The 15,521-nt window shown below is 35.0% G+C and overlaps 1 protein-coding gene across 1 annotated transcript in view; it reads right to left on the reverse strand.

The window, feature by feature from the left end:
• The window catches only part of CWC15 (CWC15 spliceosome-associated protein), a 14,361-nt gene extending 7,455 nt beyond the window's left edge, over positions 1 to 6,906 (reverse strand). The window contains exons 1-5 of the mRNA XM_008575588.1: positions 6,804 to 6,906; positions 5,398 to 5,536; positions 4,716 to 4,828; positions 4,017 to 4,105; positions 1,128 to 1,235 (exon numbers count right to left, since the gene is read on the reverse strand). Coding sequence (XP_008573810.1) covers positions 1,128 to 1,235; positions 4,017 to 4,105; positions 4,716 to 4,828; positions 5,398 to 5,528 — 441 coding nt within the window. The 5' untranslated portion in view covers positions 5,529 to 5,536; positions 6,804 to 6,906. The remainder of the gene's footprint in view (positions 1 to 1,127; positions 1,236 to 4,016; positions 4,106 to 4,715; positions 4,829 to 5,397; positions 5,537 to 6,803) is intronic.
• Positions 6,907 to 15,521: the final 8,615 nt, after the last annotated feature.

The following is a 15,521-nucleotide window of genomic DNA, read 5'->3' on the forward strand; positions in this document are numbered from 1 at the left end:
TGTAATTCCGACCCCCCCCCCTTTTTAAAAAAAAAAAAAAAAAAAAAAAAACAGAACAATTCCTGGCTCAAATGAAATCTCACACAGATGTCCATAAAAAAGCTGTGCTGCTCTGGTTGAAAATGTGGACACCTCTGCTTGAATGTCTCACAACGTGTCAAATTCAACATGTTCAAAACAGAACATCATCTCTCTCTCTCTATGCTTAAACATGCCCATTCTTCTGCATTCTCTGTCTTAGTGTATGGCACCAACATCTACCCAGAAACTAGGGGTCATCTTTGCTGCCACAATCACTTTATCTGGTCAATCTGACCTCCTCAATAGCGCTATCAGCATCTGTTTACTTCTCTCAATTCCAACTCCTAGTATACAAGTCAAGAGTCTTTTAATGCCATGTGAGGATTATTAGAACAGCTTCCTCAGTTTTTTCCAGTGGATCTTCCATATTTTTGCCATTTATCTTTCTATAATGCATATCCTATCTTATCAATCTCCTGTTGAAATCAACCGGCTCCTCATATCCTTCAGAACAAAATCCAGACTCCTTTAGCATTGGTTAATAAACCTCTAATGCTCTGACCTGTGCTTGACTCCTCAGTTTCACCTTATTATCACTGCTCTGGGTAATTTCACTCAAAGTTTTAAGGATATTTGAGTTAGACATTCTTTTCTCCCACTGTGTACATGAAAAGCCTGTGGGAGTTCAAAAGAAGTTAGGTAACTTGCTCTCTGTATAAAATCTATTGATTGATTGCCTCAACAAGTGCGTAGGCAGCAAAGAGAGATAATCTTCGTAGGCCATGACTGTATCTTAACCATCTTTGATTCCTGTGATATTTAATAGACAGACTCAATGTCTGTTGAACAAATGAACAAATAAGTGAATGACAAGCAATTTGATAAATATTATTTAGCATGTCCAAACTATTTGGAAATTTTTAACATAACCAGGAGACCTAGGATGTCATAAAAATAATCAGATTTATAAATTTACAGATGCTATAATATTTAGACATGGCAAGGAAAATTTCTAATATAAGAAGATATTACTTAAATTTTAAAAAATTTCTACTTTAGTATGTGAGATAAGATGGGGAGATGTAAATCTAACACTTTGATTTTACCTTCCTGGCCTGTTCTTCAGCTCTTTCTTTTTTAATTTTTTCTAGTTCTGCAAGAAGAGCTGCAGTATCATCATCATCACTCTCTTCTTCAAAATCTTCATCTTCCTCCTAAAAAAAGAATAGTGATGGTCAGGAGATTAGACAGAAAATACACATTACTCACTTTTTTTCTCCATAAAAATTGCACTTACCAAATCTTTGGGAGAAAATTGATTTTCCTAGCGGGAAAGATAAATGCATCTAAATATAATAATTAAGATCAACAACCAACCAAAAAATGAAATAAAATCCCATAAAAAAGCTTATAAATACTTATTAAAATGTCAACCCTTGAAAAGCACCTTTCAAATTTACATGGCCAAAAGGGAATTTACATATGAAAATATTTCTAAAACCAGAAAAGGAACAATTTACACAGAAACACAGTACATATGTAGAGTATATCACACTAAGAGAGTGAAAATAATTTTATGTAGCTCAAAAGAACTTTAAGCTAGCAAGTAAGGATAATCAAAAGTGCAAAAAATGATGCTAAACTCCCAAAAGAAATTACAAATGAAAACTCATTAAATTTCACTTAAAATTGGGTTTCCTGTTTTAATTACTGTTAGTATCTCCATCAGTCAACTCTAAAATTAATTGCTGATATATGTACATTAGATACTACCCATGAAAAACCACCCTAATTTTTTCACTGTATGAGGGATCCTCAAAAAGTTCAAGGAAAATGCATATCATAAAAAAAACTATGCATAGTTTTTATACCATAGTTTATGACTGTAAAATTTTTTTGCACCAAAATAAACTTGTACTAACTTGTTATATCTGAACAAGATCTAGTTTGAGGCGCCAAGAAGGATAAGAAATCAGTTTGAAAAGAGCCCCTATCAGAGTAACATGAATTTTGTTAAAACTGAAACAAGGACAAACATCAAATTTATGGTAAAGCTTGGGTGGAAGAATGGCGAAATCACTGATGCTTAATGAAAAGTTTATGGGGACAATGCTCCAAAGAAATCAGCAGTTTACAAATGGATAACTTGTTTAAAAAAGGGAAGAGATAATGTTGAAAACAAAGCCCGCAACAGCAGACCATCCACATCAATTTACGCGGAAAAATTCTTTTTCATGCCCTAATTGAAGAGGACTGACAATTAACAGCATAAACAATAGCCAACACCATATACATCTCAATTGGTTCAGCTTACGTAATTCTGAATGAAAAATTACAGTTGAGCTAACTTTCTGCTTGATGGGTGCCAAAACCGTTGTGCCCAAATCAGCTGCAGGCAACAGCAGAGCTTTAAATAGAAATTTTAAACAAGTGGGATCAAGATCCTGAAGCATTTCTTTGAAGAATTGTAACAGGAGATGAAACATGGCTTTACCATGGCTTTTTGTCCTGAAGACAAAGCACAATCAAAGCTATGGCTACCAAAAGGTGGAAGTGGTGCAGTCAAACAAAACTGGACCAGTCAAGAGCAAAAGTCATGGCAAAAGTTTTTTGGGATGTTCAAGGCATTTTGCTTGGCTTTTTCTGGAAGGCCAAAGAACCATAACATGTGCTTATTATGACAGTGTTTGGAGAAAGTTAGCCAAAGCTTTAGCAGAAAAATGGCCAAGAAAATTGCACCAGAAAATCCTTCACCACAATAATGCTCCTGCTCATTCTTCTCATTCAAATAAGGGCAATACTGTGAGAATTTTGATGGGAAATCATTAGGCATTCACCTTACAGTCCTGATTTGACTCCTTCTGACTTTCTGTTTGCTTATCTTAAAAAAATCTTTAAAGTGCACCCACTTTTCTTCAGTTGATAAAGTTAAAAAGACATCACTCACATGGTTAATTAAATTCCCAATACCCTCAGTTCTTCAGGGATGGACTAAATGGCTGGTATTATCTCTTACAAAAGTGTCTTGAACTTGATGGAGCTTACGTTGAGAAATAAACTTTAGATTCTTAAACTTATCTTTTAATTTCATTTTTCCATGAACTTTTTGAAGTCCTCTCATATAGTCTTCCCTTTTATCCATGGGAGACATGTTCCAAGACCTTCAGTATGCCTGAAACCATGCATACTACCAAACCCTATACATACTATGGTTTTTCCTATATATACATACCTACAATAAAGATTAATTTATAAATTAGCCACAGTAAGAGATTAGCAACAATACCTAATAATAAAATAGAAAAATTATAATACACTATAATAAAGTTGTATAAATGTGGTCTCTCTCTCTCAAAATATCTTACTGTACTGTACTGTACTCACCTATTTTCAGAATGGAGCTGACCAAGGGTAACTGAAACAGCGGAAAGTGAAACTGCAGATAGGGAGGACTACTGTATGTAAAAAACTGCAAATTAATTATTAACCTGTAGGGTCCCACTGAATTTTAATGTTAACTGATGTGCTAATCCTTAAAGACCTGCTTAGATTACTTCCCTTGGTAAGTACAGAGGAAACCATTAAGTGCACTGCTGGTCTGGAGGGGACATCATATCTAATGTGGAAAGTCTCCTGGGTATAACTCTAGAGGGTGCTGTTTATAGAGAGCCCAGTGTGAAGAGTGCCCTGTGGAGGTATTATCACGATAGCCCAATCTCCAAGGTTTAATATAGGAAATTATTTTGGGGAAAGGCATATTCTTTAATAGATTGCTTCTATATTTGGTTTAGAAATCAAACTTGTTCTTAAAGTTCTTACCACAAAATAGTACTTTTTGTTTTAAAACCAACTGTAAAGTCAGGGCTACATTTGAATAACTGTAAGTAAAGATAAGTACAGGTCACTTCTTAAAGCCAAAAGTATAAAAGAAGTATTTCAGAAAAATATAGCAAATAAATTACTAAATAGCTATGAAAGTAGTAAACATAACATACGTCTGTTAGAGGGTCATCTGCATCAAGGTTGGCAGCAGGAATCTGGTCTAACCGAGGCTTCTTTGACACTGAAGAGGAGGTTGTATGTTCTGGTGGAAAACAAACATCAATTAGCTTACCGAAACAAATACTCCATTTCTTATAACATTTTAGGGACATGTGGCATAAAGACCCCCACATTAAAAGCATCATGACAGCAAGGATCATATCCACAGTGCCTGGCAAGTAAGCCTTTCATAAGTATTTGCTGAATAAATAGATAAAAGCATTGATTTTAATATGTAAACTGCAGCCTCTCAGGAAATTCAGGAAGAGTTAACATATGCTGGAAATATAAAAAAGATACTGTAACTGGATGCCTCCAGATGCCATCCAATAGCCAGTTACAAAAATAGGAGATCTCATAGAGAAAAACCACGCAGCCTGGCTCCTGTAAACAGTTAAAAACCCCTTGATTTGAAATGAAATGATGACTGCTAAATATCTCCAGATCACCCTGTTCCTTTTAATATAAAAGTATAAAAAGATGGAACTGAAATGAACCTCATTATCATTTCTAATCTAATCATTTAAGAAAGTGATATAGCTCACACCGATGTTTAAAAGCAAACAAAATATTAACCTTTTCCAATTATTGCATAAAGAAAAACTTCCAATGACATAATTTTATGAGACAAATGTTTGGAATAGTGTTGGTACCTCGGGTTGGACGATCCCTATTTTTCTCTCTTGCAGCAGCTCTCTCTCTCTCTTCCAACTCTCTCCTGAAGTCCCGGTTACGAACCTCCTCAGGGGCATCCTGAGTAGTTTGTCTTTAGTAGAAACAAATCAGAGCAAAATGTTACTAAAAAAATAAAAACACACATGGTTATAGCAATGAAAGACAATTCACAAATGCAACTTTGTCCCTCAAGCATGAAACAAGGAAGTGGACAAGATCATAACCTAATCTGAAGGTTGCTAACAGGCACTCTTGTGATGTTTCCAATATTTCAATTAAATTGTTGAAACTGAATTACATACTTTACCATAATAAGACCACAGATCAGTTAAAATGTCTTTGATTTTTGTTAATATTACATCAGTTCAGGACTTGTTACAATAATACTTTAATCTCATACTGACTACTGCTGACAGCGCATAGTCTGAGATAACATATTAGTTATTGTTTTATCTACACATGGAAATTCCTGATTAATAGGAATTTCTGAAGGAATGTCTGGGAGCATTTAAAAATCATACGGCACAATCTATTGCATTCTATTGCTATGAAAATAGGTAACATAAGTGATATAATTCAAACATGACCATATCATGACAGTGCCATTTAACAAATTTGATCTTCTTTTGTGAAAAAGAAAACAGTGAAAGTCTTCACTACCTGTATTTTATCTTTGTATGAGAGGGTAGGTCTCTGCTTGAATACTGCTTTGAGAGTTGGCTCAAATCACCTTCTCCTTTTCCTCTTCCACCTCTCGCAGGTTCAAAAGTTGGCCTGGCTGCTGTTGTCATCTTTTATGCTTTAAAGAAAAATAGTATCAAGTTATTTCCAATATGATAAACTCTCTTTTTATAAAGTGTTAATCAATTTTTCTCCTTGTGAAATAATTTCCAAAACTTGCTTAAATAATATTCTCAAACAAAAGTTCTCAAGAAAAGAAATGATGAAGCTCAGGGTATACAAGGAATATAGCTTCTCAGGAAGCTGGTTTATATTACAAAAAAATTTGTCATGAAGATCTGAGTTTGTGTCCCTAATCTTCTGGCTGTGTGTCTTGGGCAAGTCACCTGGTTTAAGTTTCTGTCATCTGCTGGATGGGAATATTCCTTTTAGGATTATTATGAGAATTATGAAACTTAACATGTCAAAGCTCCTGTAAAACACAGTAGTGCTATGTCAAAGCCCTTGTAAAACACAGTTGAGAAAAAATTCTCAACTCAACCTTACTCCACCAGACTCCCTAAGGTTTGCATTTTATCTGAACCCCACACGTCAGCAAATAGGATAATAAAAACAGAAGCAAGAAAAATATTTTAAACATCATTGACAAAGTTACTGAGTGTCTTAAAGAAAAGTGTGCTAAACTTCAATAACAGTCACATAGGCAAGATTCTTCAACAACATTTTGTTGATCCTTGATCCAATTTTTCTCCTGTAACAGCCATAATATAAACGAGATGTCTTGTAGGTTATAATTTAAGGAATGCTCAAAAGACAGGAACTTCACCCAAGGATTCTGATAACCAAAAATCAAGGACCCATTCCTTATGTTATTTCTAGCTTTGAGCAGCCAAAAGAATACTGTCTAGACGTGGCCACTAAAACCCCGTTAGCGTCGGAAAAGCAAGTGCGTGAGAAGGGTGGGGGAACTGGGATAATTTTTTAGTACATCTCACTTAATTTTCAAAAAGGGTAAAGGTGTGTATGCAAAGAAGGAGAAACACAGGGTTTTCTGGCGCTGTAGAGACGCCACCTCCTACACACGTCCAGGATTATCACTCGGGCCCTCCGGGAGTCCGCCTTTGGACGGTCACTAGGAACTCTCTGACTCTTCACCCGTGTCCGACTCTTCAGTGAGAGAGACCCGGGGCCTGCTTAATATAGTAGTCGGGGCTGCCTTCGGGCTGCGTCCGCCGCGGCCGACAAGCACTGGGCTCCGCTACTCGCCCACCGCTCCAGGGTCTCCTCTGCCCGCGCTCTGTACTCTGCCGCCAACTACCAGCCCACCTGCCCTTTCCCGTCCCACCAGGATAAGGAAGATAATCTGCTATCATCCTGCCACTCACTTTGGCCCGAGGCGCGATGCAGCAGCCTCCGAAGGTTACACAAATGCCATCCAGACTCTTCGCTCCCAGGAACCTCTGCGCCCAGGTCCGAAGCCCAAGACCCGGAAGCAAAACCCAAGCCCTTTAGCCGCTCTTCCGGGGCGGATGCAACGAGCAATCCGTAGAGGCCAATGTGGAAGTCGGCGAGACGGTAACAAGGGGCGGGGCCGAAATGGCCCAGGGGGCGGGCGTTTGAAATCAGTTCCTTTGAGTAGACTCTAAATATCATTTTGTACCTTCAAGAACCAATTACTTAATGTCTCTTCCGTCTTTGCCTTCCCTGACCCCCTCCCAGACTCCTTCATTCCGGTACTGAGTGGACGGAAAGCCCCGGGTAGCCGACTCCACATCCCCGACTAGCGGGAGAGAGCGGGGAAAAGGATTACACCAAACTGTTTAAATCCAGCGGCTCCGGCTTCCATCCTTTCTCCAGAGCTAGACCCAGCAAGCCTAGAGAGTTGTGCTACGGAAAAAACTAGTGTTTTCATTTAATTGGATATGAAGAAAGAACAAATATGTACGGGGGCAACCGCGATCTTTATAAAGGTACCATTCCTGCAAAAACATTATACTCCAAAGCAAAGGTTGTATTCGTATTGTTGGTTAAAATTTTTGTTTTTCTAAAAAAGCCTAAGTTCTAGTGGGAGTGGAGATGTCAATATTAGCGTTTACGACATTGAGGGTTTAGAACGGTGGGCCCAACAGCCACTAGCACAAGATGGAATTATTAAGATGGCTAGCGTTAGGTGAAGTTTTAATAAGACAACGAAAAAAAAAAAATCACCAATCGTCGTCTCTCTTCTCTTCCCTAACAGTAGCACTCTGAAAGCAGGGATCTTGTTGGCTTAGTTCATCTTGGTATCTTGTTAAATAGACCTTGGTCCATAGTAGATGCTCAATAAATGTTAAACAATTGAAACTTCAGCTTCCCCAACTTGGTTTCCAATGTATGGTGCTAACAAAATTGAACATGTACATGCTTTCCCCCCTGAATTCTTTCTTTAAAACTTTTAAATGGAAAATTAAGAGAAAAAGCCCCTTTCCCCATAAAGTTCAAGATCAAAATCTTTCTTACGGAAGGTATTCCTCCCCCAATTTTACACATCTCAGTAAAGGACAATACCATTATACTAGTTATCAAACCAAAATCCTGAGGCATCTACTTAAATTTCTTTTTCTTCACTCTTTACATCCTGTTCTTTTCCAAGTCTTGCCAATTTCACTTTCAAAATTTAGTCTAAATTTCATTCCACTGCCATCATCTTCTTCCAAACTGCCATCATCTCCCACCTGGATTGTAATTGCCTCCTAATGGATCTTCCTGCTTCCTCTTTTAGCCTACAGTCAATTTTGCATATAGCAGTAGGAATGATCTTTTAAAATTATTAATCAGATGGTGTTACTCTCCTGCATTATGTTCCACTGCATGTAGAATAAAAATTATATTTCTTAAAGAGACCTTAGATCCCCATGGAGTCTGGATTCTGTCTACCTCCCTGACTTCATTTCCAGTCATTACTCTCTTGCACACTAAGCTCTAGATACAGCCAAGTGGATATTTCTGTTTCACAAAACTAGGCAAAATTCCTTCTGTTTTAAGGCCTTTGCGCTAGCTTTTCTCTGTTGCCTGCGCCCCAAGATAACTGTATTAACATCCTTCAGGTCTTAGCTCAAATGCTACCCCCTCAGTGAGGTTCTCCCTGACATCTGCATTTGTACCCCAACCCCTCCAACACACAAACACCTTCACATCACCCTGTTGTATTTTTTTCATAGTACTGAACACTACCTGAATTTATTCTGTTCATTGTTTATTGCTTTGTTTCTTGTCTGGGAGTCAGCAGAGCAAAGCCATTAGGAGAGAGGGATCTACAGCCTGACTGTCTTGATTCTGAAGTCCAGTTCTCTCTTTTCCTAGCTTTGTCAACTTAGGCAAATTATTTTCCCTTTCTGTGCCCTCAGATTCCTCATATATAAAATTGTGGTAATTCTAGTCCCTACTTCCTAATGTTACTATAAGGATTAATTGAATTAATACTTGTAAAGTGCTTAGAACTGTCTTAGCAAACAGTACTTGCTAAATAAATGTTAGCTGTTATTATTATTAATATTATTTTTATTATTATTGTCTATCTTCTTGTATTAGAACATAAGTTCCAGGAAAGCAGGAACCTTGTCTCTCTTGTTCACTGGTGTATCCTCTGCATGTAGAACAGTGCCTGGCACATAATAGGTGCTGAGTAAGTATTTGTTGAATGAATGTATGAATGATGCACTATGCAGTAGAGTAATAAAGTAACAATGGCAAGATGGTGATACAATTATAGAAAATACCCACAGTTTTTATATTCCAGCTGCCCTCATCAGCCCTGAGTGAATCACCCCAATCCATTTAACTCCCAGCCTGCCCACTATCCAATCTTTTGACCACCAACTGTGATCAAATAACCACCCTGTAATTTCATTAGTACTAACATACAAAATAATCAGTCCACAGTATTAAAAGCTTTAAACTTAAATGGTCTTAAAGTATTAATAAGAAAAAGGGCCATAATAATCATATACATTGTATATTGACAAAATAAAAATTAAAAAAAAAAAAAAAAAAACTATGGGAAAGTTTGTGAAAAAAAAAAGTTTTTTACTTAAATGATCTAAAAGTACTAATAGGAAAATGAAACTGTAAAGCTTTTGACCTCTTAAAAATTCTTATTCTAAACTCATTACCAGAAGAAGGTAGTTGGACCCTTAATTCTGCCTGCCAATCCTCTTATACTCCCCTAATTGCTTATTTTTCCCCCTCTGCAATAATATGATTTCCCACATTCCCCTCTTTCTTCAAGTCTACATGCCTCTTCCACCTCTTTTTCCCTCCTCATCCTCTTTCCTTAGAGTGGAAGATTTTTTTTACTTCTTGAGGAAAACAGAAGCTCTTAAACAATGACTCCTCATCTCCGCTCTCAGTAGGCTGTCAAGCTGCTATTGGCTTTGCCCATGTCCTCAGCTTTCCATGTGTTTCTAGAGAGGTGACCCCAACCCCCTCTCTTGTGCTCTGGGTCTTAATCCTGCCACCATTCTTAGTGACTAGAATCCTGCTATATTTACTATTTTTATAGTCTATGAAGTCATCCTTTTAAGATCATTCTTATCAGCCTTTGGAACGTGGTATAGTATATCTTAAAAAATACTCCTTCATTTTAATATGACAAACCTAGTATTTTAATTAAATTTGAAAAGATGTTTTATATAATTGTGATTGCAAAACTGACTGTTTTTATGGCAGGAAGTAATATGGGAATTCCAGCTTCAAAGCTTACACAAAAACAATATCCAAAAGGGAAAAAAGAAACCATAAAAACCTAAGAAGAAAATTCATGAAACTATTTATAGACTGTAGAGTTTGGAAAGACCTTTTTATTAAGGCAGAACACGTAACAACTTTTAAAGAAATAATAAAAACAGTTCATCTACATAAAAATTAATTTTATGGCAGGAGATGCCAAAAACAAAGCCGATAGATAAATGCTATATTAGCAGGTAAATTCTGTAATGTCTATAACATATAAAAGGTTACTACAACTACTAAGAATACACATAATATATATATATATATAAAAAACTATTAAACAATAGGCAATGGTTATAAACAGGCCTTTTATAAAAAGCAATTACAAATCAACAATAGACAATAAACATGAAGGACACAGCCTCATAATGAGGAAAATGAAAGTAAACTGACAGTGAAGTATTACATTACAGCATCAGATAGGCAACAATTAAAAAAATAATACAGTTGGAAGGGATAGAGATAAAAGGGTATGCAGTCAGACAATGGGGATGCATTGGCTTTCCATTGCCCTAACATTTAAAAGCCGAAATGCTCACAGTGGGCTTCAAGGTTTTCCATGGTCTATCCTTTCTCCTACCTCTTAGACCTCATCACTTGCTCCTGCCGTTCTAGGCTACTTGGTGTTGCTTGGACACATATAGCTGCTTCTGCATTAGGGCCTTTGCACTAGCTATTTTCTCTGCCAACAACACTCTTCCCTGCCTTATTCAAGTGTTTGTTCAAAACCAACCAACCCTGACAGCCCTATTTAAAATTGCAACTGTTCTCCCCCTTCATCCCCTAACATCCTGTACTACATATCTCCCTTATCCTGTTCTTTTTTTTTTTCCTGTTTTACATAGCACAAATCATCTTCCATGATCCTATATAATTTAGTTGTGTTACATTTATCATTTTTCTACTTCTCCCATGTTGAATATAATAAGTTTTACAAGGGCAGGAATCTTTGTTTTGCTCAGTGATGTAGGCCAAGCTTCTAAAACAGTGCCTGGCAACAATAGTTGCCCAGTAAAGATTTTCCAAATGAGTGAATAAATGAATGGATGGATGGATGAATGAATGAGTTTTAACAGGAAAAAGTCATGTTCTGATGTGAAAAGTTATTGCCTTAATCTGTTTTATATTTTAAAGGAGAAAAAAGTAACTTACATTCTGGTAGTCTGAAATCATGATTTCAAATGAATATATGACAAGACCCAGAAAGATGATTTCCTTTCAAGGGAGAATTTTGAAATGAAAAATCATATGATGATCAGGCTCCTTATATACCATCAAAATTCTAATTAAATTAACCCTACCCACCCCCAATTCAATCACACTCTAATCCAGTCAGCACACAAAATGTGAAAATTTTGCTTAAAAAATGTTACTTTGAGGCTAATAAGAAATAGGAAAAAATCCCAAAGTCCAAGAGTCAATTTTAAATCACACTTAAAAGTAAAATAATGTAAAAAGTAAAATCTACTTTGAATTTTTAACCTGACAGTGATTCATTTTCTTATATAAAAAGCCAGTGCTTTAATCTGTTTTGACAAGTGAAAAGAATAGAAAAATAAAGTGACTAGCCTTCTACCAACAAAATCCTGATTTAAATGAAGACACTCTGGGGCCCAGAGGGATGATTTCCTGGAAATAGCCTCAAAATGAAATATCATTTGCTTATGGTCCAGGTTAGATTACTGGATAATGTTATAATTTAACCACCTTTCATCTAATCTAATCACATGGCTGCCTCACTAGCTGGCCAGTCCATTATTCCTAAGACAATTAAAGACAAACATTAAAAAATAGATAAAACTAAACAAGTAAAATATAGAAAATAAAGGGATAAAAAAAAGACCTGCCAGGCAAATTCTAAATAAAAACTTTGTGTCAACATTAACTGTCGAAAGTATTCTTTAAATTGAGTAACATTAATAGGGACAAAGAGGCATATCTTATTATATCACAAAGAAAAATATACTAGGAAATTAATAATACAATCATGAACATGTATGCAACTAACCACATAGCATGGAAAAATGTGAAGCAAAAATAGAGAACAAAAAGAGAAAAACAGTTATCAAATCTGCAATCGTGGGAATTTTTAACAAATTTTTCTCAGATTGGTAGATCAAGCAGACAAATTAACAACATTGCTCTAATAAATATATGTGTATGCATATATGAGTATATATGTATTATATATGTATGCCTGTTGTATTTATATATGTATATAAAATCCTGTAATCAAAATGGGTGAATATACATTCTTTTCAATAAACATTGAACATTTACGAAAATAAATCAAGTATGAAGCTTTAAAATAAATTGCAATAAATGCCTATGTGTGCATTTCTAACTGATAATATTTAGTCTTGCCAATTTTTGAACTTTATAAATGTTCAAAATGTTTGTATAAATTAATCATTATAGGTATTCTTTTGTGTTTTGCTTTTTTCTTCCCACTTAATGTGTTACATGTAGCTGTATTATACTATATAAAATTTCATTGTGTAAAAATACACATTATAATTTATTAATTCTAACATGTTTTCATTATGGTGGTATTACAAATAATGTCACTACAAACATTCTTGTAAATGTGCAGAGGTGCATGTGTGTGCATTTCATATATGTTTCTGATAAGCAGAATGAGAATTCTCGTTGTTCTATATCTTCACCACACTTGATATTCTCCAACTTTTAAAGTTTAAGTCACCTGGTGGGTGTATATATCATTGAGGTCTTAATTTGCATTTTCTTGATTACTAATTCATATGTTCATTGTACATCTGGATTTCTTCTTTTGTGAGGTATCTAAGTCTTTCTATTGAATTGTCTTTTTCTTATGTATTTTTATTATTTCTTAATACTTTAGGCACCAGTTCTTTGTCACATAGAGCATTTGTGTTGCACATATAATTTCCCATTTTCTGGTTTCTCTTTTTTGTATATTTTGATATACAAAAATCTTTAATTTTAGGGTTGTTCAGTTTATCAATCTTCCTTTTTGCTTAGTGCATGGTATTTCTTCATTGAGAACATCCCTACTTTGAAGTCATAATGATAGTCTCAGATGTTATTTTTAAAACATTTTATAGGCCTTTCACAGCTACGCCAGAAATTCATTTCTGTACATGGCGTGATGGAGGGGTTTTGAAATCTAGTGGAGCAAATCTTCTTACCTTGTTCTTCTTTTATTGGAGTGTCTTTGCTATTCTTGACCCTTTAGTCTTCACTATAAAATTTAGAAGCCAGTTACCAAAGTCAACAAAAATACTTTTGTGATTTTAATTGGATAACATTGAATCTATAGATTAAGAAGAATTGACATTTTTACAATATTGGGTCTTCAAATCTATTAACAGTTTACATCTTTCCATTTATTAAGGTTCTCTTTAAATATTCTAAAGTATATTTAATTTAGTTTTTCTCTAAGTATATTTATATTATTTTCTTCATAGAAATCTTGCAAACTTTTGTTAGCTTTAGACTTAGGTACCACTCAATGTTTAATGCTATTGTAAATGGCATCTTTCTTAAATTTTGGTTGTCTGAGTGTTGCTGGTGTATAGAAATATAATTGATTTTTGTATATAGCTGTTTTAAATTCAGAGTCCTTGCCACACTCTCTTATTGATTCAAATGGTTCATTCAAAGATCTCTTGGATTTTTCACATATATAGTAATATCTTCTGTTAATAATGACAGCTTTGATTTTTACTTTTTAATCTCTTTCCCCTTCCCTGTTTTTTTTCCTTGCCTTCTTGTGTTGGTTAGGACTTCCAGGGTAATGTTGGATAAAAATGCAAATTGCAGACATCCTTGTCTTTTTCCTGATCTGAAAGGGAAAACTGTTTACTTTTCACTATTGAATATGATTTTGCTGAAGGTCTTGAGTAGATACACTTTACTGTATTAAAATTTTCCCTACTATTTTTAGCTTGCTGAAAGAATGAGGAATTTTATGAAACATCATTTCTGTATCTGAGATTCTCTTTTAATCTGTTAATGTGTGATATGTGATATTTCATTGATTATTTGTTTTTTTAAGGTTCAGCAAACCTTTCACTCCTGGATCATGATGTATATATTTTTGAAATGAGTTTGCTCAAATTTTATTTAGGATTTTTGCATCTATGTTCATAAGTGAGATTGACCGATTATTTTCCTTTCTCACAGTGTCCTTGTTGTGGATTTGTGTCATAAAATTTGTACCATAAAATTAGTTGAGAAGTATTTTTTTTCCCTCTGGTCTCTGGGAAAACTTGTCTAAGATTAGAATTACATCTTCCTTGAATGTTTGGTAAAATTTGCTGGTGTAGGCCTAGGGCTTGCTCTCTGGGAAGAGTTTTGACTACTGCTTCAACTGACATCAAGTTTTTCCTCGGGCCGAGCCCGTGAGGCACTCGGGAGAGTGCGGCGCTGGGAGCGCAGCAGCGCTCCCGCCGTGGGTTCGGATCCTATATAGGGATGACCGGTGCGCTCACAGCGCTCACTGGCTGAGCGTGGTGCGCTGGTCTCAAAAAGGACAAAAAAAAAAAAAGTTTTTCCTCGATGGTTATGGATATATTTGATGTTATCTTTCTTCTTACGACAATTTGGTGTTACATTTTTTCCTAAGAATATATTTATTTCATGTAAATTTTTAAATTTATTGGCATAAAGTTGTTCATACTATATTTTCTTTTTTATGTCTCTAGTATCTATAGTGATGACCTCTTTATCTTTCCTGACACTGGTTATTTGTGCCTTCCGTTTTTGTTCTTCACCATTTTCACCAAAGATTTTTCAATTTTATTAGACTTTTCAAGAAAACAACTTTTGGTTTTGTTCATTCTCTATATTATATTGGCTTTATATTTCATCATTTTCTGGTTTTATTTTATTATTTCCTTCTACTTCCTCTGGCATTTTTTTTTCTAACTTCCTCAGATGGATGCTTAGCTTATTTAATTTTCTGTTCTTCTTTCTTTTCTTAAGTATTTATTTAAGGTTAGTGATTTTCCTTTTAATTCTATTTATCAGGATCCCACAAGATTTGAAATGTAGTATTTTTATTCTCATTTATTTCAAAGTATTTTCTAATTTCCATCTTTTATTTCATTATCATTAAAGGTTTATTTTAAAATATATTTTTAATTTTATAAAACTGGGAATTTTCTAGTTACATTTTTGATATTAATTTCTAACTTTATTGTTTTATAGTCAGAGAACATATTCTGACTGTTTTCAGCCTTTGACATTCATTAAAACTTGTTTTATGGCTACAGTTTTATGGTCAATTTTGTAAAGTTTTTATAGTACTTGAGAAAAATTGTATTCCACAGTTTGGGAGCACGGAGTTC

This window comes from Galeopterus variegatus, unplaced genomic scaffold (genome assembly GCF_000696425.1).
Source record: "Galeopterus variegatus unplaced genomic scaffold, G_variegatus-3.0.2 Scaffold1213, whole genome shotgun sequence".
Lineage (NCBI taxonomy): Eukaryota > Metazoa > Chordata > Mammalia > Dermoptera > Cynocephalidae > Galeopterus > Galeopterus variegatus.